The following is a 27,978-nucleotide window of genomic DNA, read 5'->3' as shown; positions in this document are numbered from 1 at the left end:
GATTTCCATGACATTCTGATCTAGGGACAATATAAAGGAAATATATGTAGCTCTCAAACTGTTAGATGTCCAATATGTTGAGTTTGTGTTCCCCCAAATCGAAGAATGAATTCTAAGGAACAGCGGAGGTTAAGAGTAGGAAATATTTATTAAGGGAAAGATAGCTTCTGTCTGAGACAGCAGGGGACCCAGAAAGTAGGTTGCCACAGACTCCACTTATAGGGCAGGCTTTATAGAGCAAAATCATGAGGTGAGTATGAATTCACGAGGTGGGTATAAGGTGGGGTAAAATTATGATCAACCAATAAGGTTACAAGTATAGTTGCTTAGGTAATATTGACCCAATAGTAACGAGGGCATATGGATGACATCATTAACCTTGGTCAGTAATCCATAAAGCATTTGAAATGGACTAAGTTCTAGAATTTGAGATTTATTTCTTACTTTGATAAGAGCTAAAGGTAGTGAGGCCACTGTAGGTGGGTCTCCTGAGCCATTTTATGAAGTTGTCTCTTGAGGGTCTTTTAAATTTTTTTTCTACCTTTTCTGATGATTGTGCCCTCTACGCACAGTGAAGGCCCAGGGCCTGAGAGACACCCTGTGTGACTGTTGCCTTAAAAAAAAAAGGTCCATTACCACCCTGTAAGCTCTTAGGAAGACCAAATCTGGAGATTTCTGAGACCAAAACTTTTATCACCTTTTGCGCCTTTTCTGTTCTGCAAAGAAAGGCCTCAACCCAGTTTGTGAAAGTATCCACCCAGGCCAGTAAGTATTGGAGTCCCGTACTCTTTGACATATGAGTAAAATCAAGGTGCTGATCCTCTCCAGGCTACTTGCCATGTCTCTGTACACCTGGAAGGGCTATGATCCAGTCAAGAGGGTTGTTCTTTTGGCAGAGCTCACATTTCTTAACTATCTGTTGTATTACCTGAGAAATATGACTAACTTATGAATAACTTTGAGGCCATCTGGTGGATCTTCACTCTCCCCAAGTGAAAGGTTTGATGTAAAGACTTAATAATTTTCCATTGACTAGCACCAGGAAGGAACAATTTACCATCATCTGACTGTAGCCAACCTGATGGAAGGAGCTGACACCCGTGGGAGAGCCCACTCGAGAATGTTTGGGTCAAGTATGACTGAGGGACCTTTCCCAGATTGTGGGGACCTGAAAGCGTGGGGAGGCTCAAACAGTTTCTTTTGTAGCTGCATCAGCTGGTTGATTATCTTGAGATACTTTGTCGACGCTTTTCTGATGTCCTCTATAGTGAATAACTGCCAGGCCCTGTCTGACTGCCTATAATATTTCTAACTAACTTAGCTGCCTATAATTCCACTTTTGCCAGAGAATATACTTGGTATAATTTTGAGGTAAGATAAAAGAAATAAAAACTAGGTAGAAAGGAGACAAGGAAATCAAGATTTTAGAAATTCAGGGCATGAGCCCAGCTTTTTGTTTTTCTTTCTCTTCTCCCAGAAAATAATAAACTTAGATAACTTCCTTTTGCTTACAAATGGGTTTGCCTATTCCTTATTTACTTCCAAGTGCTCCTCTTTCACCTGTGAATAGATGGCTTTTTAGGATTTCCCAGAGGAATGGACTATTATCTCACTGTGGGTGGGCCATCCTCTCCCACCCACTAGGCAAGACTAAGACTGTAGACTCAAATTCCTCAGATTTCCACTATCCAAACACATAAGATTCCCGATGCCCAACTGCAGTTGTGTCTCATTTCTCTGAGCACCTGCACTGGGATCTTAAGTGCTCGAGTGCATCCTGCATCTCTGTCTAACAAAACCTCTTCTTGCCTCTTACTGGAGGTCCTGAAAGGTCTTTTTACACGATGGAAGTCAGTGAACCTGCAAATTTATTTCAAAAGGGTGGTACAGGTTCCTTATTCCAGCTTTGGGGACCTCTTAGACCCAACCCGCTGACAATTTCAGTCCATTTAGGTTGATTGCAGCTTGTGTTATGCTTTGGCATATGGTCTATCCTGGAGACCGCTCACGTGCCCTTGAGAAGAATACATCTTGTGCTCACTTCGGCAGCACATGTACTAAAATTGGAAGAATTCATCTTTTGTTATCCATGGGTAGAGCCGAATGACATTTCTTAAAGTTCCTCTCCTCCCTTAACCTACTCTCTCTTCCCTACAGTTACTTCAGAGACTGTCACCCTCCAAACTGGAAAACTCTGCTTTTCAAGATGCATAAGACATTCCTTGACCTTTCTCTTCCTTTCTCTCTTACCTCTTTAGCATGTAGATTAATTTGGCCCCTCCCATGATGACTTTTCCTTTTCTTTCTCCTCTTCTGCCTTCTCCTTATTCTCTACCTATCACTTAGGTTCTCCCAGGAGGGAAAAAACCTAGAACCTTAGAACCAACCAAATTATAAGAACTCACCCCTTCTTTTGGGCTTCTGTAAATCAGTTTCTCTCCACTCCTTTTCCTGATCCTGCATTACAAAAGGTCCAGGAACTAGGCTGATAAGGAGAGAACTCTCGAGATGGTCCAAACTCTATGGTTAAAATGAGCTTCTGAAGTCAAAACGTTTTCTTCTAGACCCACCTTCCATAGATCCCAGACTGTTTACAGGGAGATCCCTGTAAACAAAATCTTAGCCATGGCAGAATTGTTGTTGTCCCTCAAAAATCACCCAGTGATGTCTGTAATCCCAGCACCCTGGGAAGCTGAGGCAGGAGGGTGGCAACTCTGAGCCTGAGGAACTTACTGATTTAGCAAAACCTTGTCTCAAAAAAAAGTTGGGGGTGCTGGAGATGTACCTCATTGTGAAGCCCTTGTGTTCAATCCCCGGTACCCAGTTCCACAAGAAAAATAAGTCACCCACTGTAAATTTTTTCTCAGTCCTGTCTCTGTCCAAGAGAACTAAGTGTAAAGCTTTGATAGTGGTAGCCTCAATGTGGGAATCAATTTGGCTTTATTTTATTGTTACCATACTACTAAAAAGCCTTTTAAAGTCTCAGCATCAGCAGATGCCAAGGACACAAGATCCCCCCCAGATTTCTAAGTTCTTGCAGCCTGGGAAGGAGCGGAAAGGTAACTGCATGTCTGCTCTTTGTCTCTGGGCTTAGAGAAGTGTAAGAGCTTTTCATTTTCTTCATATTTTCCCAATTATTGGTTTATACACATCTCTATGATGGCTATAATTGTTGTGGGCCTTACTCGACATGTCTTGTCCATCTTATTCCCCATGTCAGTCACCATGCCTGGCACGTAGTGTAAGTATAGCAATTATTTGCAGAATGAATACAGGCAACATGATAGTAAATATTCCCAGTAGGGTTTCACAGTGCTTTTCTCAAAGTAGAATTATGGTCACTGCAAATCTAATACATTTGTAATAAACACAACTCAAAGTCTACTCCTGGCCCTGTGTCATTTTTCTCCCGGGAATAATCTCAAAAATTTGGCAGCATTTTCAATCCCTTCAACTCTACTTCCAGCCCATGTAATTATCTGCAGCCTGTTTTAAATGTGCCTTGTAAATGTGCATATGCTTGTGCACACAAGCCACGTGTATTCAAATTTTAGTGTAGAGCACCGTGAGCTCGCCTTGCTGTCAGCATTCCCCCACTAGGAGAGGACCTTTACTCTCAACATTAGAGAGGAAATGAAGGCCAGAGATGCATGGTTCTCCTATGCACTGTCAGACCTTCAAAAACACTGCGACTCAAACAGCAGGGGAAGACTTTCTGGGTACCAATATATTTTATTCTCATAATTTTTTCTGCACCCCAGTCCTTTCCCCATCTGACAAATGAATATAGATAGTTTATTTGGGAACAGAACCCAAGAAGCAAATGTGAGGGAGTAGGGAAGATAATGCAGAGAAGGGAGCTAGTAAATAAAAGATTGATGGAGGAACAGATTACCTTGGGGACAGTCAGCCTGCTCAATCTTACTAGGAGGAGCTCTTTGAAGAACTCGGTAAACCATGTTTCAGAATGGGCCCATCAAGCCTGTGTAGTATTATCCATTGAGTTACCTATTACAAACTTCTTTCCTAAATGATTAAAGTTGCCCCTGGAGTTAAATTCCTGGGCCTTTCTGGCCTGTTCTGCATGAGTGGGTGGGCATCCCTGGTGCTGGAGAATGTCTCAGGAAGTGGGAGGTAGGCATCTTTGCAGACGTACATGAATTCAGAGCTAGGCTAAGGATATAGAGGGCTGTCACAATCTCTGCCATAATCACTCTGTGTATATACTGGTGTATATACATATATAATTATTTATAGCCCGGGCAGGCATGGTCAAAGGGAAAGCAGAGATCTTCGATCCTGGTGGATCCCTGAAAAGTACCTTAGATCCCTTTCCTGAGCCAAGTCCAAGGGCAGAAGGTATACGTGGAAGTAAGTGACAGAGACTTGCACAACTCCCCGATCTTCAGGAATACCCCAGGGCAATGCAAGACACAGAAGTCCCTTCAGCATAGTAGGGAGCAGAAGAAAAGTCTTACAGAGGGTTAGGCAGCGGCATGTGAGAATTTCCCGTGACCTCAAGAGGGGTGACGTGGGCACACTGCAGAAATCCTGTGGCCTGTGAAGACCTTGTGTTTGAGGAGCAGATGGGTGCAGCAGAACCTCTGCAGAGAAATGTCTGGAGGCCAAATAAGAACAAGACCTTTCAGAGACTCTGACATACGTAGATGACACTGACAAGGCCAAATACGGTGCATTCCAATGCCTGAGCCATGTGTGACCTGGCAACTTAGACCCTGCCTCGGGGAGAGGGGGTGGATGGAGAAACCTTGAACCTCCTGAAATTGCTTCCACCACTGGGGAGAAAGTCAGTTCCTAAGTTCACTTTTAGCAAAAACAAAAACACTCATCTGACCTTGACCACCTGAATTTGTGTCCTGAGGTTCATACACACAAAACCAGGCTCCCCTCCTTCCCCTTCATGGCCAACAGAATATATTCTGGGGAGTAGAAAGAAGCACTTGTGCTTAGGTCCCTTCCTCGTTGTGTTAAAGGAGACATATTTTTTTAGGCAAGTGCTCTCAAACCTTAGCACACTTGGCAGCCCCTGGAAGGTTTGTTAAAGCGCAGTCATCTGGGCCAACCCTATAAGCTCTGGCTCAAGAAGTCTGAGAGGAGCTAAGAAAGGCCTGTATTTTTAGCCACTTTGGTACTGGGTGATGGCCCTGCCAGTCGTCACTGGGCAGAGAGGGTGCTTCCAAGCTCCCTTGTGTCAGGTTCCTGGTGTTAGCCCTGTGTAATCTTCCATTTCTCTCTGAGCCATTTATTTGGCAGCATGTGTTACTGAGCCAGGCACTGTCAGGGTGCAGGAGAGACAGAGAGGGAGCCCCTGTTAATCGAGGTGATCAACAAGAAACAGCCATCACAGTATGGAATAACTAAGTCAAGCAACAAACATGCTTGGCTTCCTTGCTCCTCTTCACCTCAGCTTTCATTGGTAACCAGAAATGGAGAGCAGGTTTCCAGCTGTTGATGATGGCATCTTGAATTGCTGGGCCAACTCTCCTATTGCATTGGATTGTTCTATAACAGCTGAGGTCCACTGTTTTGTGTGTGTGTGTGTGTGTGTGTGTTGAATGCAGGGCATTCACCCTGTGCTTCATCCCCAGCCCTTTAAAATTACATTTGTTTTGTATTTTGAGACAGGGTCTTACCAAGTCACTAAGTTGCCAAATCACTAAGGCTGGTCTTGAACTTGTGATTCCGCCTTAGCCTTCCCGAGTGCTAGGATTACAGGCATTCACCACCACATCCAGCCTGTTCACCATTCCTTTAACAAATATTCTCAATCTCTGATTTGTTTGTGTACTTTAACCTGAGACTCAGCTGAAATGAAAACTTTCAACTTTTTTTCTAGGCACACTGCAGACTCTTTGACACCAAAGAAGCTGTGGCCTATGAAAAAACAGGCAGACAAAAAGCTGAAGGGAGAAACATGCAGAAATCCCGCTGGCCATCTCACTGGGCCACGGACTGTCTCACCTCTGAGCTCTGAGAAGGCCCAGGGGCCAGCTGGATGATGCTCCGGGTCTCCAAAGGTCCTCATCTGAGATGTTCCCAGACCTGCTTCATTTTGAGCTGGAGCTGAGAACCCCAGGCCAGAGCCAGGCCAAACTCGGCTGTGGGGTCTTTCTTCATGGCTGTCTTGTCACAGAAGACCAGGCTCAGCACCCTGGACTGAGGAGGTCAGTGTGAAACAGGAAAGAGATGGGATGGGAGACAGGGAGAATAGGAAGGGTAGAGGGAGAGGGGAACTGAGAGAAGGACGAGGGGGGTGGGGGCAGGGCAACACAAGGAACGGTGTCTGTTTCCTGTGGCTCTTGTAACAGTGCCACAGATCGGGTGGGCACTTAAACAACAGAAAGCTGTTCTCAGCATTGTGGCAGCTGGAAATCTGACATCAAAGTGTCTGCAGGGTTGGTTCCTTCAACCTGGTTTCCCCTCGCTTCTGAAGGTACCCTGGCAATGTTGGGCATTCTGGCTTGGAGATGCATCACCTCAGTCTAGATCTTCATCATCACGTGGCATTCTCCCTGTGTGCATGTCTCTGCCCAAACTCCCACTTCTGGGAGGGGACGAGCCACAGCAGATTTAGGGTTCACCTTAGTGACTCATCTTACCATCTTCATCCGGGACGCTATTTTCTGTGACGGTCCCACTCACCGGTCCTGAGGGGAGGGCTTCAGCATCTTAGAGGACACACCTCACAGAGGTGAGAAAGCAGGTGTTGACCCTCCCAGGCTAGGTGGTGGTGGAAAGGGGACAGGACCACAAGACTGCCTCCTGGGCCCTTTTCTTTCCTGCAGGGCCCAGGCAGGGCCATTTCTGAGAAGAGATGCCCCACTTCCGACACCAGGAGGAATTGGTGGAGATGAAAAGGACCTCGGCAGCAAAGTAACACCTGCCAGCTGGGAGCGATGATGAGACAGAGCAGCAGATGTGGTGGGGGTGGCCCCAGGGCTGCAGTAGGAAAGCCTCCTGTTCCCTCCAGTCCTGGGTGACTTGAGAAGCCTGGGGACTTGTAGGAGGCTCCACCCTATGCCTGGGGCTTTTTCCTTTAACACTGTGTAAGGAACCCATGGCGGGTCCCTCAGGGGTCTATTAGAGTGAATCTCCCCACGTGCCATGTGGCTGAACTCTGTGTAGTCACACGAAGTCATGTGAAGGTGGTTTATTCTAACCCTGAGCCGCTCCTGCAGGCACGGAGCAGTTCAAACATTTTTAAGGTAACTGTCTATTTTGTACTTGGAGTTTTATTTGCTTTAGGGCATCCTTAAAATGTCAGCCTGTGATTGTGGGCCATATAGAATCCTCATAGGGCTGATCCAAATCCCAGAGTCTCAGAAAACACCCAGACTTTGACTTGAATCAGAATAGCCATATAGTTATCTCTATTTTCATTCAACAGATATTTTTTGAGTCTAGGGAAATAGCCAGTCTGGGGAAATTGCAGTGAACAAACAAAAGTCCCCCATTTTATGGGGGTGGATTAAAAAAATCAGACAATCAAGACCTGAGGATTTTACTTCTCAGGCGTTTAGAAGAGCCACAGAGATTCTTTTAAAAAGGGTAGAGAATGCCTTGTATTGATGGAGAGACAGGGTCCAGGGAGGCCTCGCTGAAGAGGGGACATTGCAGTAAACGCAAGAGTGAAGAGATGAAGCCCCGGAGTGGCATGTCCTGAGGAGTTGGGAGCCAGTATCACTGGAGAGGAGAAGGCAAAGCTCTGTCCCTACAGACAGCGGTGCTCACCAATTTTCTGGAATCCCTGGCTTGGAAGCATTTTATTTCATCATCTTTGTTAACCCCAAAATGTCCCAGGAAGGCTGAAGTACATCTCCCAGGGTTCCTGCCTCTTAAACTTGGAAGTATACATCAACCTCCGCCCCACACCACACCCTCCTTCATATCCCAATATACTCTGAATGGGGACTTGGAAGATAGGATCCAACTCTAAATTCCTAAGTGCTGTCCACTGGGGCACTGGCTGAGCTATTGAGAAAAAACCCACCTATAACCCACTACTTCATCTCTGACCATAAATGCTTGTAGGGAAAACACTGTGTGTGTGTGTGTGTGTGTACACACAGTCTTGTACACACATATACCCTTAAACATACTGGAAGAAAAAAACTGAGTCAAAAGCAAAATAGTTTTTCATGAAATTTTTAAGCTCACATTCTAAGATCAAAATCAAAACAGAGCCAGTCATGGTGACATAAGTCTGTAATCCCAGCACTCAGGAGACTGAGGCTGGAGGATCACCATGAATTCAAGGCCAGCCTGGGCACCATAGAGAGTTCAAGGTCACCTTGAACAACATAGTGAGACACTGTCTCTAAAAAAAAAATCAAAACAGAAAACAGTGAGAATGTTAATTGCAAGAATTCTCAATGGCCAAAAAAAAGAAATTGAAGAATGAGTCCTAGGAATGATTGATGGAGGTTAAAGGTAGGAAGATATTTATTGAGAGGAAAGAAAAAAAAAAGAATTCTCAATGGCAGTTTTGTCCACTCTTCTTCCCCAGACATCAGAAGAAACTCAGCTCCCAATAATGGTAAGGTGTTCTCCATCAACCCATTAGAGCCAGAAGCCCGAGAACTCTAAGGATTTTCTCCCCATCTCTTTCACTCTCTCAGTGATCTCAGGTCTTATGGCTGCAAACACCATCTATGTGTTGCTGGGCATCTAACTTTGTATTTGCAAGCCAGGCCTCTGCTCTAACCTTCAGCTAGAATAACAGTTTACCCTGCTGTCAACACATGATCTCCTCTTGGCTGTCTACAAGACACCGCCAACGTCACACGTCCCCACATGAGCCGCTGATGTTCACCTTTTTGCCTACTCCTCACCTTCCCATCTCTGTTGATGACAACTCTATTCTTCCAACTTCTCAGACCAAAAACTTAAACCATTTCTTGGCTCATGTTCTTCTCCCATCAGGTGTCAATTCATCAGCAAATCCTATAGATTCTTTCTTTAAAAAAAAATACATCTGGTGAAATAGGAAGAAAAGGGGCAAAGGGGAAGTGGGAGGGGTAGGGGAAAGGAAAGAAGGGAATGGAATTAATATGAGAAAATGAAAAAAGGGAAACAGAGTCTTTGTAAATAGGGATGGACAGGTTGGAGGGAGGGCAGGGGAAGGGGGAAAAATAAGAACAAAGAGAGACTATGTAAAGGTGTAAATTTCCAGTGAAGAATGTCATTATATTGTACACCTAAAATGTACCAATAAAATAAAATTTTAAAAAATACATCTGGAAGCTGCCAACTTCTTCCCCCCACCATGATGCCACATTGGTTCAAGCCAGTGACGTCCAGTTGGTCTCCCTGCTCTTGCCTTTTCATCCCTACTGGCTAATCTCCCAAGTGATCCAGTTAAGGCAGAGTGAGGTTGTACCTCTCTTCAGCTCTCAACCTGCAAGGGCTCCCATCTCACTCAGAGGAAAAGCCAAGTCCCTGCAGTGAATGCCCTCCCAGGTGCATCCCACCTGGTTCCCCCATCCTCTCTGTCACACTCATCCTGCCTGCCGTGCTCCAGCCACACTGGCCTCTGCTGCTCCCCACGCCAGGCACACTGTCCCCTCAGAAGTTTCACACTTGTTACTCTCTTTGCCCAAAATGCTCCTCCCCAGTCAGCTGGGTCGCCAATTCCTTACCCAAATGCTAGCTCCCCCGAGAAACCTTCCCTCACCATCCAGGCCATCAACCCCCAGCCTATGCTCCCCAGCACCATTCCCTTTTCTCCTGAGCCCTTGTCACCGTCTGCCCCACTGTATATTTTAATTAATTCCCCAAGGAGCATGGCACTCTCTTTCAGGGTGCCCTCCGGTGGCTGGCGCATAGCAGGCACTCAGGCACTCTTGTGCAAGCAGGTGGCACTTAAAGGGCATCCTCCACCCCCCTCCTTTTCAGAGCTCAAGGACAACGGCCCCCAGGAAGGGAAGGAGAGTCCAACCTAGCTTGGCAGATTGCCCAGATTGCCCATGGGAGGCTGGGGTGCAGACAGCTAGCTCCTCACATCTGCGTCACACGCAGCCTTTCTGAATCAGGGGGGAATACTTTTTCCTGCTCCTTTGAGTGGGGAAAGAATTCTTCCTATGAACAAGACACAAATCTGAACTCCTGGGATGTTTCTGTTTTGATCCAGTTCTAACAGTGACGCTGTTGGATTGTGCTAAGCTAGAACAGTGAGGGCATTAGGACCAGGAGCAAGGCGCAGGCTTGGCTCCGGGTTGTGTCTGGCAGAGGGCTCTCTCTCCACTGAGCAGAGCGATGTGTGAAAGGAAATCAGGCACTGCCTGCCGCCTTTACATCTGTTGATCTGACCTAACTGGAAGCGTCCAAAGAGGGACGGCTGTCAGCTCTGCTTGACTGAGAACCCACCAGCTCACCCCAGGCATCTCATAGCTGCCTGGCCGTTCATGCAAAGAGGGGAAGAGACATTTGGGACTAAACACCTGAGCAGAATGGACTGCTTATTTATCCCAAGGAAAAAACTGGGGCAAAAGGGGAGCAAGCAAGTTAATTTGGAGTCCCTGTGAACGGGCTTCAGAAGGCAATTAAAGAAATCCGCTCAGAGAGAACCTTGGGTGGAAGTGGGGTCCTGTGGCTTTCTGATTTTAAGTGGAAACAGGTCTCACACATGCTGTTGGCAAATGTCAGATGCGAGCAAAGGAGCAGGTTGAGTGACTAATAAAGAACTTCCAGGTGAAACAAGCAACCCAGGTTCTGCTGCAAGGTGGAAGAAACCTGGAGCTGAATGAGAAAGCAATCTTGAAATGACCTGTTGCATTTGGCAAGTTGTAGCAACATGCTCCTAAGGAAGCGATACCGGCATGGACCATGCAGACCTCAATTCCTCCTGCTGCTCCTGATGCTGGGATGCGTCCTGACCATGGTGGCTGTGTTGTATCCTCCCCCTCCCACTCTGCACCAGGCTGTCACAGGCCAGGCCAGCAAGCACAGCGCCGAGGTCGAGGCCGGGTACCAGCTGAAGTTTGGGGGATCCCAGGAATGGGTTCTGGAGGCTGAGGAGGAAGTCGAGGAGTACGGCCTTCTGGAGGACTTGCCACCCTTTATCTCACTGCAGGAGGATCAGCTTCTGGTGGCTGTGGCCTCACCCAGGGCCAGAAGGAATCAAAGCCAGGGAAAGAGAGGTGGCAGCTACCGGCTCATCAAGCATCTGAGGAGGCAGAATGAGGAAGCCCCCGAGAGGGACTGGGGGGCTGAGGAGGAGGACGGGGAGGCGTCAGAAGAAGAGGAGCTGAGCCTGCTCAGCCTGGACTCGGGAGGCCTCAATGAGGCACTCAGTGCCCGCCTCCCCTTGGAGAGGGTCCTCCCGGAGGTGCGCCACCCACTGTAAGTAAGGTCCCACTCTCCCTTCCCTGGTGTGGGTGTGCAATCAGGTGGCAGCAAAGTCAGCGCTGCAGACTTTCTGCACCCTGCATCCCCTGTGCTGAGGAGAGAGCTTCTGGAGGTGTGGTCCCTGGGCTACTGGTCAGAAATGCAGATTCTCAGACCCCAGAAATGCTGCTGAGTCGGAACCCTCACATGGGGTCCAAGTGATCTGTATTTACAAGCCCTCTGGGTGAGAACCACGGTCCCAGAGAGCAGACAGCTAGGCGAGCTTGCTGACTCACTCTCTTCATCTCCTGGGCTCTGGCTCTGCTCTGAACTATCAGGTCCTGCAGCTTAATCTGTGTAACACAAAGGAGGTTGGAGCGGCCGTCTCGAAGGAGCCTTCCTGTTCTCACGCTCGGACTCTGAACATTTTTATATTAACTTTATTGTTAGTATTTGCTTTTATTTTGGACCAAAGTAGTAATTACCATTAACATTTATATGGCTCTTGCCATATGCCTGGTTTTAATCTAAGAGCTTCTCACATACTAATTCAGAATCCTGCGAAGTCCTTATTGCTCTGCGGGATAGGTGCTAGTATTAGCATCATGCCTATGTCAGAGGTGTGAAAATAAGGCACAGAGAGGCCAATGGCTTGGCCACAGGCACGCAGCCAGTAAGTGTTAAGCAGGAATCTGAATTCAGGCATCACGTTCCCGTCTGCCTAAACCCCCAGTCAGTGAGACTAAGGGAAGAGTCTTCAGGGCCCAAGAGGTACAATACTGTGCTGACTGCAGCTTAGCCTGGCAGGGTGGCCCTAGCCCCAGAAGGGAAGCTGGCAAATATGTATGCCATGCAGGCCTGTGTCCAGGGAGACGGCAGGCCCGTCCTTGACAAGCCTGTGCTCCCTTGCTCTGTGTCAGGTGAGGGACGGCTTACCAGCATCCGGCAAGTCTGCAGGTAGACTCGGTGAGCGGAGCCTTCCCTATAGCACACAGCTCTACCCACAGCCCGGTGCATTTCCTGGAAAGCAAACACATCTTCTGCCCTGGAAGAGAGAAGCTATGTGCAGAGCAGCAGCTGTGTGCAGGGCCACGTAAACCTCGGGTTTGTGATCTGGTCCCTCTCAGCCTGGCTGCTCAGTCACCCACACTCAGGGTGCGCAAATGCAGGGTCAGACAAGGTACGGACTCCCTTCTTCTGCCCTCCTTGGTGTCTCATGCCCCTCACCCCCACTCCAACCCTGCTCCTCACTGCAGCCCTTGGCTCACAAAGCTCTTTCCAGGACACTCTGACCCCTTCCGTGCTATACTCTCTTCCACACCCTGGAGGTTGAACTCAGCACTTAGTGCAACTGAAGCTAAATAGCCATTGATGTGTTCACTTGTCCGATGCCTGCTTCCCCTGCCATGCTGTGGGCCCAGAGAAGCTTGGGACAGAATTTGTATCACACATCTCAGTGCCCAGCACACAGTAAAGAAATGACTGTTAGGGGCCGGGGATTTAGCTCAGTGGTTCTGTCCCTTGCCTTGCAAGTGCAAGGATCCGAGTTCGATCCCTGGTACCAAAAAAAAAAAAAAAAGAAAGAAAGAAATGACTGCTAAGTGAAGCATACCCTTCCAATTCTTTTGATACATTTTTCCACTCACCTAAAGCGAGATTGACTGTCCTCATTGTGCAGATAAGAGACAAACATCGCCTCAAATAAGAGAGTTTTGGCTACCAAAGGGGCATGCATGTGTGACTATTTGTGTCTCCATAGAGCAGGGGCCCTATGCATGTGCAGATTTGTGGGTCCATTGTGTATATGTGTCTGTGCACCCATGTGTTGTGTATGTGCTGTGTATTGTAATGTGTGTGTGTTAAAGGAACATTGTGCATATGTGTAGTATATATGTACAGTGCATTGCATGGTGGCTTTTAGCTTGATGCATATGCATGCTGTATGTGTGGCATGATATGCACAAGCATGATCCATATGGTGTGTGGTCATGTGTACATGTATGCTAGTGTTCGTGTACAACACATAAGTTGTGTATTTTGGTAACATGTACGTGCATGGTGTGTATGTGTACCTAGCTCTTGTGATGTGGTGTTTGTCTTGTACATGTTTATGTGGTGCATGTGTGCATGTGCATTGTGTTGTGACTGGGCTGCGCATCATGATGAATTTATATGTGCATGTTTGTTACACTGTGTGAGTGGTACATGTGTACATGTGCAAGTGTGTTATGCATGAAGGGCATGAGTGTGTTGTGTGTGTAGTACAAAGTGGATGAATGTGTTTTGTGCACAGGTGTGCACATGCTGCATGCTGTGTGCATGGGTGTGCTCTCTATATATGATATGTACTACGTGAATTGTGTATGTTGTGCAGTTGTTGTGATGTGCACTTGCACTGTGCCTATGTCCCCATGTATGCATTGGGATGTAGTGCGTGTTTTGTATGTTTGTGTGGTACATTTTTGCATGTGTATTTGTTATAACAGTACAATATTGTGTGTATTGCACACGTTATAAATGTGTAAGGCAAGTGGAACACATGAATATGTGGAGGTGTGTTGCAGGTATTGTGCATGTGGTGGGGTGTACATGAATGTGTGATGTGCATATGTGCTAGGTGTGTATATGTGTGTGTGTACCACTTCAGTGATTGCTTCTTCCTGCCAGGACAATCAACTCATCTCAGTTTGCCTAGGACTTTCCCTGTTTCAGCACTCAAAGTCCCTGGAGTCAGGAAAGCCCTCAACCCCAGGCAGAATGTGCAGTTGGACTCCCCACCCTCAACTTGACTGGCTTCTCACAGCCTCGAGTTCTGTGCAGAGGTGTGTGGCGCCCTCTGCTGGTGCATGCAGCCTGCGCAGCCTCAGGAGGGTCCCCCTCTGCACGCACACCCCCCCAGGTCCTGCGTACACAAGGAGTAATGCCAGACGACCCCAACTTGCCCTCTAAGCTGACAATCCTCTCTTCCTCTCATTTCTTTAAAGCCAGACAAAATAGAAGACGTGAAAGAAATAGCCTCATTTGCACACCTACTGTGTGCAGGCCCTGTTTTCCTCCCGGGGCTGGATGGACACTAGAGCACCCGAGCCACTGCCCCCTGTGCAGTGCACTCCATCCTATCGCCTGTCCCTGAGCTTCTTGCAAGTCTTCCTTGACTCCAACCCAGACGAGCCCCTCTGGCCCCCATCCCTTCACCAACCCCGCGGCCAGTCCTGCCTTTGGTCCGTTCTCCCTTGCCCAGGCCCCAGGCTTCCCCTGCTATCTCTAGCATCATGCTGGAGGCCACTTTGAGCAGGGGAAATGTGAAGAAAGGTACCAATAATGCAAGAACAATAAAGAAAATAATCACTGCAAAAGTAGTCAAAAGATAGTCTCAGGAAAGAGAAGCCAAATTACAGTGAGCGTTTATTGAGTACTTACTAAGTACTAGAGACTCTCCTAAGTGGTTTTCGTTTGTGTAATCTTCAAAACAAACCCATAAAGTAGATTTGTTTTTATAGTTAAGAAAACCAAGGCACAGAAAGGCAAAGGGACTGGTGTCTGACACCAAAATCACACTTTCGATCACCATGCAAGAATTCCTCAGTCTGCTTCACAGACCCAGAGTTGGGCAGGTCACAGGAGCCAGAAGCATTTCAAGTTTTTCGATCTTAAAATGGGGAGACACAGGCCATGGAGAGACACACAGGAGGCTGCTTACCTGAGTGTCCTCTGTGCTATAGAGGCACTGAAGCCAGCGAGGCTCTCGTCACAGGGGCTGGAGGAGTGGCGTGCACCTAAGAAATATGCAGCCTGAGATAGAAACAACTGGAATATGCTCAGCAATGAAGGGAGACTCTAAACTTTTCTGGGGGGAAGAAGTAAGACACAGGAAGAGGCCTATGGCTCTGTATCTGCAGGGGAGATGGAAGCCAAACGCTCTGATCAATCTGTTCTTTACAGGACAGCTCAGTGTCCCTGGGATGGTTTGCTATGGGGAGGAGACACAAATGGATTAGAATATACAGACAGAATAAAGAGAAGGGCCTTGGACAGAGCCATGAACTGAAGCATAGGGTTAACTCAGCCCTGCAAAGCTGCTGTCAACAAAAGGAATGGGGAAGAACTAGTCTTGTACATTAGCCTGGTATGGCATTGACAGTTTTCAAAGTTCTTTCAGGCCCAGCTCTCCTTTGATCATCCTGGCATCCAGTGTAGGGCAGTGGATTCCTAGGATCAAAAAGGCTCCGGGTGAGCCAGTGCCTTGTATCCTGATGTCCAGGGCAGAGGGTTCCCTACTTTGGACTTGAGGGCTTGTTAAAATACACATTGCTGGCTGCCACCCTGATAGCTTCTGTTTCAACAGGTCCAGGCTGGGCTCAAGAACTTGCATTTCTATAAGTTCTTGGGGCTTGGGCTGCTGCTGTTCTAAGGCATGATCTCTCCTAAATAGATGGGCCAGAACAGGGCCCCTCAAACTGTAACGTGGGTGGGAGTCATTTGATCAGCTTGTCACCATGCAAAGTCTGATTATGCAGGTCAGGTGTGCAGCCCAAGGTGCTGGGTTCCCAGCTGGGACCTCCAGTGTTGGCCCACGGATGCAACATTTGAGCACCAAGGGGTACACCACCGGGTCCCAGTGAGTACACATCTCATTCCCCATATTGCATTAAAAACACGGACCTTCAGATCCCCTCCCTGGAGACCTTCCTATTACTGGGTTTGGGGTGCTGGAGTCTCCTTCCAGAGATGGTTTCTAGGTTCTTTCTGTCCTGAACAAAGAATTTGTCAAGACAGGGCCAGGAATGTAGCTCAGTGACACCCCACCTGGCAAGTGCAAGGTCCTGAGTTCGATTTCCAGTACCAGAAAAAAAAATTGTCAAGACAAGCACAAAAGGTTGCAAAGTTTTACATTTATTAAAGGTGAGAAAAGAAACAGGCTCTGAGTTTGGGCCAAGTAAAAGCAGGAAAGTACACTGTACAGGATGAAAACAGGCTAGTACGAGAGAGAGCACAGTAGCTGAGCACTGAGTGGGGACTGTCCTCAAGCTGACATCAGGTCTAGCCTGTCCTATCCAAAACTGCTTGAGTCCTCACAAGAAGTCCACATTTGGGGTTCTGAGAACTCTTTTGCTCTTGTGTTCTGGGATTTTGTAACGAGAAGGTCATGCTTACTTCCCCAGCCAACTATGCCATGCCCCAGTCTCCTGCCTCACTCCCATGGTTCTGAGTTGGAGCCCAGTAATCTGCATTTTTTAAAGCTAATTGTAAGCCATGTGTAGTAGCGCACACCCCAGCACTCAGGAGGCTGAAGCAAGAGGATTACCTCAGGTTCGAGTCCAGCCTGGGCTACACAGTCAGTTCAAAGTTGGCCTGAACTACAAAGTGAGACCCTGTCTCAGAAAACCATAAAATAAGTTAAAGTAAAATAAAATATAAAAACTAAAAGCTGACGCTGGAGAGCTTGGGGAACGACTAGTATAAAACGTGAGTGGAGAGGCAGTCAAGTTCAGGAAGCTTCCTCCAGAGAAGTGGTACAGGAATCAGAAAACAGGAGCGGAGCAGAAAAGAACATGATCTCTCTGGTGAGCCCAGGTATGTTAGCCCACTGTTTGGTCCCCGCTCCCATCAGCTTATAACTCACATTAAGTCCGGGTCCAGCACTGTTTCCCTGGTTTCTGTGTTCATGACCGTGGCTAATTTATATGCTCACAGATCAGTGGACCCGCAGTTCAATCCAAGCACCATCTCTCCCTGGGTGACCTCGTACACGGCACTCAACCTCTCTGAGTCTGTTTCCTCAATTGAAAATGAGACGATAATAACACTCTTGCATAGGGTTGTAGAGAAAATGAGAGAAAACATGGTACTTTCTCCCCCAGTATTAAAGTTCACGCAGAAGTTGCAGTGACGTGCCTGGGAGTGAGGTGGACAGAGGGAGGAAAGAGAGCTGCAGAAGCACGTGGCTGTCTTTCCTCTGACTCAAGAGGTGTTTTCCTGTCCCTAGTGGCTGCTAACTCATCACAAACTTGGCAGCACATTGGAATTATCTGAAATGTCTTAAAACTCCTCACGCCCAGACCTCAACCCCCTTATTCGGTTGCTCTGGGGTAAGGCCTGGGCATGGAGAGCTTTAAAGTGGGCGGGTGGTGCACACTTGTCATCCTGGTGTGCTGGGTGGCTGAAGAGGCAGGGCAATTCAGTGAGACCCTGTCTTACAATTAAAAAAAGAAAAAAAGTCTAAGTGTTAGGGGTGTAGCTCAACCCTGGGTTCAGTCCCCAGGACCACAAAAACAAGACCTTTCCCCAAAGCACCAGGTAGTGGATGACACTTCACAGTCCCCGTACTTCTCCCATCTGACAGTTGGGCAGCAGCTTTGCTGTCAAGCAGAAAGCTGTGTTGCAATCCACAGGGCCCTTGAAGTTTCCTCCGAAGCCTGTGCTGCCAGGAAGTGTGTCACCCCTAGATGACTCCTCCATCTGCTTTGTCTTCGACGGCCCAGGACAGAAAGAGGAGGCAGTTGACAGGGTATCAATAAACTGAGGAGGGCGGGCAGTCAATTGGCTATGCAGTGAGGGAGGAGCAAGAACAAAAATAGGCTGAGGTTGGCACCCATGGCCAGACCCCAGCTCAGCCCTGCCCCATCTACCCACACTGATTTAAAAAAGAGAAAATATCTGAATGCAATGGCTCCTGCCTGTACAGCCAGCTACAAGGGAGGCTGGAGCCACCTGAGCAACTTAGTGAAACCCTGTCTTTAAAAAAAAGAAAAAGAAAAAGTCTGGGAACTGCAGCTCAGTGATAAGAGTACTACCTACAAGGCCCTAAGTCAAATCCCCAGACCTACAGAGAAAAATCTTTTAAAGGACACTACTGTAACACAATCAGTGTGAGTGATGCTTCTGGGGTCTGGCCAAGTCATAAAAGGAATCCACAGGCACCAAGGTTTCAGCCCTCAAGGCCATCGGGGACATAGCTCCCTCCTTTGGATTCATTCTGCCTCAGCGAGGCTGTGGTATAGACAGGGCTGGGGATAGACAATTCCTCGGGTCAGATGGACGCACGCTAGTCAGCACGGGAGGGTCTCTGCACTTCCAGGCAAACCTGGCCTTGGGGGTCAGATTAGAGCTGGTCAACCTGCACCTTGTCTTTTTTTAGTTCCTGGGAAAATTGATATTGTTCACCCCAGTATCAAAGTTTGGCCCTCAGAATCTTGAGGCTCATGGATACCTACTAGATGAAAAATCTGTATTTTAACGTCTGATTTATATCCCCATGTGATTTATATCCACGTTAAAGTTCAAGAATCCCTGATGAAGCCAGTGGCTCACAGCATGGTGGCACATTAGAATCAACTAGAGTTCTACAAATTACCATGGCCTGGCTCCAACTGAGACCAATTAAACAGGACTCAACGGGACTTGCTCTCTACGTGAGTCTAATGTGCAGCTGGGCTGAGAACCACTGATTAAGGGCCTTTTAGGTGAAAGATAAGAGATGTTTAAATTACTGAGGCTTATTAGCTTATGCAAGCTTACAAAGGGAAGGAGGGAAGAAGGGAGGGAGGGGAATAGTAAGGCAAGCCTGGAGGAGGCAGACAGGGGAGAGAATCCCCATGCAGCTATTTCAAGGGCCTTCCCGACAGCCATTGGCACAGGTGTCCCGGTACCTGCTCCAGTGGTCTGTCCTTGTAAACTTACCTAGTACTGTCTTGCTATTACTAACTACTTCCCTCTACTCAAGCTGTGGTTGGGGGCCAGCTTCACCTGGGACCCCAAAATGCACACCTGCAGGTCCCACCCTAACCTGCTGGATGCTTGTTTTCATTTAACAAGACCTGGTGATTTAGGTATGAGCAGGGAGGCAGCCAGCTACCTCTTGGCTTCTGCTGCCCCATCCTTAGCTCACTACCTGGACTATGACCTGCTCTCAGCTGTGGACCCCTCTGTATGTCTTAAGACAGAAGAACTGAAAGGTTCATCTGGTCCCTCTTCGGGGAAGGCTGGGCTTTCCCAGTGGAGTGTTGATCCAAGACACTGCATAAGCTTCTGGTCAGTGTACAAACTGGTGAATCTCATTTGGTGCCTGTCTATGGCCCAGAGCTAGAAGCTAGGATCAGAGCGAGCCCAGGATGCCCTGGAGCCCTTCATAGGGAACTGTGGGATATCAGAGAACTCCCACAGGGAACTGCACGGCCCTTTCATGGCCTGTGTCCACTGGGGGCGAGTAGCAGACTGGCAGCAACAACCTTAGCTATAAACTCTGGCTCTTTCTATACTTCTGTCTCACCCATGAGCTACTGTTTCCACCCCTCTAAGGGCTCATCTCCAGCTCTGTGTCCCAGCCCTTACCTTCCCATGCCTGGCCTGGAAGTTGGAACTCCCAAAATGAGTCCCAGCAACTACAGATAAACTGGACTCAGCACCCTGATTTTCTCATAATGAGGGAAACCGGTTCTGTGCTGTTACTTTTTTTTGGTTAATATTGACAACCAGCCTATACACCCTTGAGAACAGGAATGGTATCTTCCTTCATTTATTGAACAAATATTCATGTAGCAATTATTACAAGTAAGAGGTGAATGGAGTGTACTGGGGGATATAAACAAGCAAGCAGGGTGTTACACTTGTAGGATCAGGGCTGAGACACAGAAGCCCATCAGAGTGGGGAGGCTTTGCTTATTCGGTGGGGGCTGGGAATCAGTAACCCTAAAGCAGCTTTGGAAAAGCCAAAGGATACCTTTGTACTCTGGCCAAGTGAGGGGAAGTGGAGGGAGCACTAGGGCTACAGCCTGGCCATCCAGTGCAGTGCTGTGACTCATCTTTTCCAAAGCATTATCCAAGTGGGTTTCCCAAGTACACAGGGGATCCCGGAGCAGCGCGGAGACAGAGTGTGCATCTGTATACAGACCAAGACCTCAGACTCCGCTGATCTGGAATGTGAAAAGACAAAGTTAACATGCCACATCCCTGGGCCAGAAAAAGTACTAGCCTCCTATGTTGGCTAAGCAGGAATGCAAACAACAAGGCCAGAATTCAAACCTGGATTGATTTGATTCCAAAGCCCTCCCTCTCTGTTGCCGCTCAGATGAACCAATGAGGTTGGGGGTGGACTTTGGACACTTGTGTGACACATACAAAGTGAGATAGTAATCTATTCATCATACATCTAGTTGGAGCACAACAAAAGTGGTCCCAGTATTTAAGAATAGGTACACGCATTTCTTTCTGGAACCTCTGCATGGGTTAAATGGTCGTGTGTGGGGGGGGTTGCTTACAAAATCCAAAAGCCTTTGTTATCTATTGTCTCACTGATTCACCCAGCAATGCTGTGGTACAGATATTAGCAGGAATTACTGACAGCCCACTCAACCCACAGAATCTGAGGTGCTGAGAGGTGAAGTGACTCCTTTGCCCTAGGGCCTCTTACCTGGATCACCTACTTCTTACTTATTTATTCGCTGACCTATCTATCTTATTCCTGTAAAGAATTTGAAGTGGCTTAGAAAAGATTTACCGTAAGATAGAAAATTGCTGTTACTATAATTTTTAGTCAAGGTAGAGAAAAATATATTTAGAATGTCTTTCCTTCAGTTCCTGGTGCAGGAAAGCAGCCTGCCAGGAATGCCTAACCAGAGAAGGTGAATGGAGATTAAAGACAAGACACAGAGATGATTTTGAAAAGGGGACCAGGGGGCTCTTGTGTCTAGTGGACAAAGAGCCCTGAGTATCCAGCTCACCTCACTTTTAGTCAACACTGGCAAGGGAGCAAGCAATTAGATTAACAGGAAATTCCTCTGCTTCTCATTATTTGCAAAGTGTACCCAGGTAAGTATTTCTCTAAACTAGATCTCAGCAGTTGTTGACTTCTCTGGAACTTGCCTTGTGTCAGCACACCCGCACGTTGCCAAAGGAGGATCAGCTTGCTGCTCCCTCCTTCATGTCCACAGGTGAGGTCAACCAGGCCTCAAACCTTGCGTCTAGTTTCCCACACGTGGAACATGCCAAGTGCCCTGCAACACCTGGACCTTAGCAAGGCTGAGACCCCCGCCAGGCAGGGCATGCCCGGCCAGATGTCTTCACTATGTCTTTTAGGTCTTGGCTTTGATTTCACATCCCTCTCCTGCCTGTCTCTTTCAGATGCTCAGTACAGTTGTTGAATAGGGATTTGGTAATCCGCTTAATGAGATATAAGCTTCATGATATCAGGGACTCTCTTGGTTTGGGTTACCTTCAAAGCAGACCCTGAAGCAAGGATTTGTTTTGCAGGGCCCCTAGGAAGCAGTGGCAAAGCTGGTAAGGTGGGGCAGAGAATGGTAGGCAGGCAATGCATGGTGTGTTTTTAAGCAGTTGCTTCAGCTGCTGAGGCCTGCTGGGGACTCAGGGAGATGGAGTCGAACACACATCTCAGCACTTAGAGTAGAGGGTGCTGGGCGTTAACACACCAAGTCTCAAAGAGAGAAGGAAGTGCTGAGGGCAACACACTGCCTGTGATGAAAGATGCATCTCACTCTAGGGGTGGTCAGGAGAGGCTATCACATGTCACAAAACAGTGGCCATAAGTCACAACCTGTCACACCCATTTCTTTGATCGCACTATTTAAAAAAAAACAACACATTGGATTGGGGACCAACATTTAAAAATCATAGGATTTCACATAAACAATTCAGCTTTTCTGAAAACCAAGAAGACCTGGCAAAACTGGGCTGAATTCCTGCCTGGTGACATCAGCTGCTCCTTTCAAGTGGGCCATGTGGTTTCTGGCTCACTGCAGCCCCTACAGGACCCAAGTGGCTGTCTCCTTGGCTCCCTGCCAGCCCTGCAGACATTTGAGTTTGTGCTCCCTCCACACTGGGAAAAAGAAATCAAGTACCAAGGAGGGGTTGGCTTAAATGAACAAAATAAAATGGAAACCACCAAAGCCACACATATGAACAGGAGCTTACAGGCCTTTGCTCCCCAAGGCTGCCTGAATGATAAAGAATTTTTCACTGTCAGGCCAGGATTGTAGAGAGAGCAAGTCTAATTGGGAATCTGCATGGGCACTAGTCCCTTGGCTTTCTTTGCCAGTGATCCTCTGCAGTAGACATTATAGCCGTGTTGTATGATGGCAAAAGGCACTGTGGCATGGGTATTTTCTGAGTATTGAACCTACTAGGGTTGGGCAGTGCAACAGCCCAGTGGTGGGGATGAGGATTAAATGAGATAGAGCATGGGAAAATTCTATCATCATTCCCAGAGCACTCAACCAGTTCCTCTGCTGTGTTGAAGGACAGTCCCGAGGCATGTTTAGACAACAGCAGAAGTCAGCCAGCACTCGCTGTCTGAGCAAGAACAATAGCTTTCAGCTGTTGGAAGCCTGCTGCGGGCAAAGCACACAACCTGATTCTCTGCCTATGGAATCTTCACATAGGCCCCTCAAGTAACTCTACATGCTGTTCTCATTGTGTAAGTGAGGCCTGGAGAGGTATCCGGCCCAGAGAGGCTTGCAATTACTAACCATTTGTTGATCGTTTACTAGGAACAGGGCACTGAGCTAAGTACTTCACACACATTAACCCATTTGATCCTTCCAATGGTCCTATTTCACAGGTAAGGCCAAGTAAATTGCATGCTTAGGAATGACTACCAGGAGTCAAAGGCATTGCAAGAAATCGGAATTAATTACCAAAGACAAAACTGAGCCTGTGGCTCTGGAAATGGTTGAAAGGGAGGATGGTTCTCAGAGAACCACATGGGCCAAGCTTGGTCTCCTCCCCATTTGACATATACTTTCTTCCTAAAACACCCTAAACGAACCCAGGTTGGGAGCTGTGATTTGGCTGCTGTCGTGGTAACCATGATGTCACAGCCCCCTTCTCTACTCTGTGGCCACCCAACCCCATGGGCACAGACAGGGCTTATACCAGTAGCCATCCCTGCGCAGCCCCACCATGCCCACGGCTGATGAGGCCCATCCCCGCAGTGATGACCATGAGCCTGCATGTACATTCAGTAGCCCTCTCTTTTGCAGGGTCTGGGAGCCGAACAGCCCGCACCACATGGGCCCTCCTCCCCGAGGCTCTGCCTCCCAAAAATAAGTAATCAAACCCTGGCTGCTGGCCCTCTTAAGAGCGTCTAGCAGGCCCTGAGACACAAGGCCTTGCCAGCCTTGTTTATAGTGTTCAGTTGTGCACTGCAGAGCACAACTGAAAGGCTGACAGCTGCACGCCCAGCTCACTCAGAGCCTGCCCTGGTCCTCCGCTGATGACATCAGATTAATCCACAGCTATTTCCAGCTCTGCTCTCCCGATGCTTCTGCGTTTGCCTGGAGAGGTGGCCCACAGCAATCTGTGTGTCCTGAAGGCTGCGTGAGCTTCCTCCCTGAGAGAGGGGTTTGGTCCTCTTTGAGCTGCTGCAGGAGAGCCACCTCCACAGCGTGGGCCCTGTCCCCCTCTGCTTCCTACGAGCTTCAAGAGCTCACAAAAAGGGCCCTGAAAAGCCCTTCGCAGCCTGTTGGGTTTTTCCCAGCTCTTTGCCAATCACCTGCCACCTACTTCTCGCTTTCTCTGTGAAAACACAGTTACATCTCTTCATAAGATCCAGAAAATTAAGGCTCCAGAGGAATTTATGAAATGCTCTTTGAAATACCTGCCCTCCTGATTTTCCATCTAATAGAAAGGGACCCCAAACAACCAAGAACATCAAATTTCCAGTCTGGAAGAACCTTAGAGCTGCCTCTTCTAGTAACGGTGTTTTTGTCTATTAATGATGGCAGCAAACACAGTGCTTTTCCTAATGCTTTATAAAGGCCATCTAATCTTCCCAAGTGGCCCTAGAGTGTGGGTGTTGTTCCCATCCCAAGGAAACCAAGATAAATGAGTTGCCCAGATCATTTGCACGCCTGGTAAGTGGCGGAGTTGCAGCATGCACAACCTGAACTGCCAGGCCAGACTCTGCCTCTGCAGAGAATATTTCAGGAGGCCGAAGAGAAGTCAGGTGTCCTGGCCACCAACTATTCAGCAAAGCAGGATGCTCTCCTCTCTCTGGGGAATGTGCAAGAAGCCTGGTTTTACAGAGCTAGAGTTTGAATAAGAATTTGTTTTACACGTCGGGTACTATGCTGAGCACTTTGTCAGACTTATTCCTCACAAAAGCTCTGAAGGCGCCACCACTGGCCTTCCCACTGCACACAGGAGGAAACCCAAATGTGAAGTAGGTCCGCAGGCATCCTGTGCTGCAGAGTAGTTGTCTAAAGATAGTGACAGTTTAGCAGGATGATCATGGATACCATATTCGTGTTAATTACATCTTGTCTTTTTCCAAGATGGCAAGAAAATGCTCACGGCCTATTGGGTGCTTACTATTATTCCTCGATTCTTACAATAGGCCCAAAAGACACATGTTATTGTCCTTATTTTTCAAATGAGGAAACTGATATTACCAAAGGGAACAAAACTTGGGAAGCAACACAGTAAAGATTCAAATATGTCAGATTCCAAAGTCCAAGTCCTTTTGACCACTTGACTGTAAGGACACACACACACATATTTGTCTTATTTCCAAGTCTCACATTCTATGGACTGAAATTGATAAAGGGGCCATACCTGAAAATAGGGGAGGGTGATACTCTATTAAATACCCTCACAGGAATTCCAAGTCTGGGCTTCTCTATCCCCAAACTCCTTTCCCATCTTAGAAAACAGATGCCTAAGTAACAGTGTGGGTTTTTCCATAACCACTGAATTCACTGACACAAGCTACCAGTCTCAGTCTTAGGACCCCTGGATTTGCCATTACCCACGGCCACAAAGGAAATGGAGAAAGCATGAAGGACTAGCTGAACCTGCTTGTGAGCAGTCCTGTGCATCTCTGAGGACAGAGGAGAGATTCTGAAAGTCTGGTGGGCTGGAGAAGAGGAAAGCTCAAGCAGGGGATGGGGAGAGAACAGGGAGAGTCAGAGATGGGGCCAGTAAGAGAATCAGCAAATACATTTAGTCCTTATTTACACTTTCAGTTTCTCACACTAGAGAAACTATTCGGTATTTATACATGTGTGTCCTATTTATTTCACTTAAGAGTATCGCCTCAATGTGCATCCATTTAGCTATAAATGTCTCTAATTTCTCATTTTTTATGGCTGAGTAGTACTCCATTTTACAAAAAAACCACATTTTCTTTATCCAGTCTCCAGTTGATGGGCATTTGGGCTGTTTCCAAGCTTTAGCTATCACAAACTGTGCTGCTATGAACATGGGTGCACATATATCACTGTGGTATGATTCTTTTAACTCTTTGGGGAAGATCCCCAGCAGTGGAATAGCAGGGTCAAATGGGACTTCCAGGCCTAGTTCTTTGAGGTATCTCCATACTGATTTGCACAGTGCTTGCACCAGTCTGCACTCCCACCAGCAGTGGAGCAGGGTTCCTCTTTCCACACAGCCCCGCCAGCATTTGTTATTGGTTGATTTCATGACAGCAGCCATTCCTTCTGGAGTGAAGTGGAATCTCAGCGTTGTTTTCATTTGCATCTCTCGAATAAATGTATAATAGGTAATGTGAAATAGGAAGAAAAGGGGCAAAGGGGAAGGAAGTGGGAGGGCTAGAGGAAAGGATAGAAGGGAATGGGATTAATATGAGGAAATGGAAAAATAGGAACAAAATCTTTATAAATAGAGAGGAATGGAGGGGTTGAAGGGAGGGCTGGGCAAGGGTGAAAAATAAGAACCAAGGGAGACTATGTAAAGGTGCAAATTTCCAATGATGAATGTCATTATATTGTATACCTAAAATGTACCAATGATTAGAATGAATAATCGATAATGTAAAATAGGAAGAAAAGGTCCAAAGGGGTAGGGGTAGTGGGAGGGGCAGGGGAAAGGAAAGAAGGGAAAGGAAAAATGCTGAGAAATGGAAAAAATGGAAATAAAGTCTTTGTAAATAGGGAAGGGTGGAGGGGGTGAAGGGAGGGCTAGGAATGGGGAAAAAATAAGAACCAAGATGCATCATGTAAAGGTACAATTCCCAATGAGAAATGTAATTGTGTTGTGTACCTGAAATGTACCAATAAAAGAATTTAATAAAGTGAAAAGAAAAGAAATAAAAGTCTGACAAGATGTTGGTAAAAAAAGAAAAAGAGAATCAGCAAAGATTGTCTCGTGCTGCAGGGGCTCTCACTTATCTTCCTAAGCTTTACAGGGATGCTGCTTCCACTTTGGACATTATTTCAACAGCCTAGAATTCAGACTTTAAAAGTTCATAATTTTATTTGTAAGGGATGGTTCTAAGGAGCTGTCATCCACTTAGGGAATTTCCCCCCCCTAAAATCCATAACAATGTCTTAAAAAAAATTAGTGTTAGATGTAAAAACTAGTGAAATCCAACTAAGGTCTGTATTTGAATCAATGGTATTGAACAGTGTCAGATTCCACAGCGTTCTGTTCATTGTTGATGGTTATATAAGATATCATTGGGCGATGCTGTGGGAGGGAACCAGGGAAGTTTTTATGATTCTTACCACTCTTCTGAGTCTTTTATTATTTCAAAATAAAAACTTATAAGTTGAAAGACAAAACATTTTTAAAAGTAACCTGATATGTAACTTCTCTGATAGTGATAATTCTGTTGTAGAATAAACCTTCCATTTTACTTTAGCTATGGAGAATCTCAAAATAAAATCTGAAATTCATTCTAGAAATACCTTGGCTGTATTGGCGTCTATGTTTATGTTCTTTCTCCAAATGTTGATTTTGTACGCTTACTTATATTTCCTGGGTCCTGAATTTTCCTCCTTAGTTTTATTGTTTTATTATTGTTTATATAATTCTTATGAGCGACTTCAAGTCCTTTATGGAAAGAAACAGTATGTAAATATATAAACTAATAAAATAATTAGCTAGTTTATGAGATGGCTACATGTGCTTTTTATGCATCTAGGAACGGTTTCCCATTATTTTAAAGCACTTTCCTGGCACCAATGGTCCCTCCTACACAGGACTCTTCCCGAGAGTCACCTAGGTCTCTGGTGCCTTGAGAGTCCTCAGCCCCGGAGAGCCTGGTACCAGGCAGGGGGTGCCCAGCCAGTGAGCCCCAGGGTGGATGCTGTCCCTCAGGCGGGGCCAGCCTCGGTCCGGCAGCCACTCTGCCTGCAGTTCTGCCTTCATAAATGCCTTTAAGTACTGCAAGTTTGAAGTCTGGAGGTAACCCTATCTCTATGTCCTAGAGCAGCTATAACCCAGAAAGAAGTGTTTTGGAAACACATTTCAGGAAGGCACCTTCTGTGAACCCCTCTGCCTAAGAGGTTGTTGTGACACTTCACTCAGCAGCCACAGACTGGCTCAGACTCTCCACAAACCTGAAGCAAAGCCAGTGCCAGGCATCCCCCAAAGAGGAAGGAGAGAGAGGGTTCAGAGAGCCCCTGGTGGGTAGCACCATGCACCCCCACCCCCATGTATCCAGTCCCAGCCAGCTAAGCCAAAAGCGCAGGAAAGCACTGAAGATAGAATATCCAGCTCTACCTCTCTTCAGTGAGTTGGCCTCCTTTCTGAGCCTTAGTTTCTTCATCCGGAAATGGAGGGTAGCTAGCCCACCCCACAGATTCCTTACAGGGTGAACATGCAGTAACATGTGCAAATGGGTCTAACATGTTGCCACTACCAATGTTTAACCTTTGT

The 27,978-nt window shown here is 47.1% G+C and overlaps 1 protein-coding gene across 3 annotated transcripts in view; it reads left to right on the top strand.

The window, feature by feature from the left end:
- The first annotated feature begins 10,265 nt into the window (after positions 1-10,265).
- The window catches only part of Galnt15 (polypeptide N-acetylgalactosaminyltransferase 15), a 45,522-nt gene continuing 27,809 nt past the window's right edge, over positions 10,266-27,978 (top strand). The window contains exon 1 of one of the 3 annotated variants that reach the window (XM_004864250.3): positions 10,266-11,361. In XM_004864250.3, the coding sequence (XP_004864307.1) occupies positions 10,814-11,361 (548 nt within the window). In that variant the 5' untranslated portion in view covers positions 10,266-10,813. The remainder of the gene's footprint in view (positions 11,362-27,978) is intronic. The other 2 variants (XM_021243966.2, XM_087182250.1) reach the window with 2 other exon arrangements.

This window comes from Heterocephalus glaber, unplaced genomic scaffold (assembly GCF_053883595.1).
Source record: "Heterocephalus glaber isolate CG9 unplaced genomic scaffold, H.glaber_assembly_v1.0 deba00001472, whole genome shotgun sequence".
In the NCBI taxonomy this organism is placed as follows: Eukaryota; Metazoa; Chordata; class Mammalia; order Rodentia; family Bathyergidae; genus Heterocephalus; species Heterocephalus glaber.
This window is presented reverse-complemented; position numbering and strand designations above follow the sequence as displayed.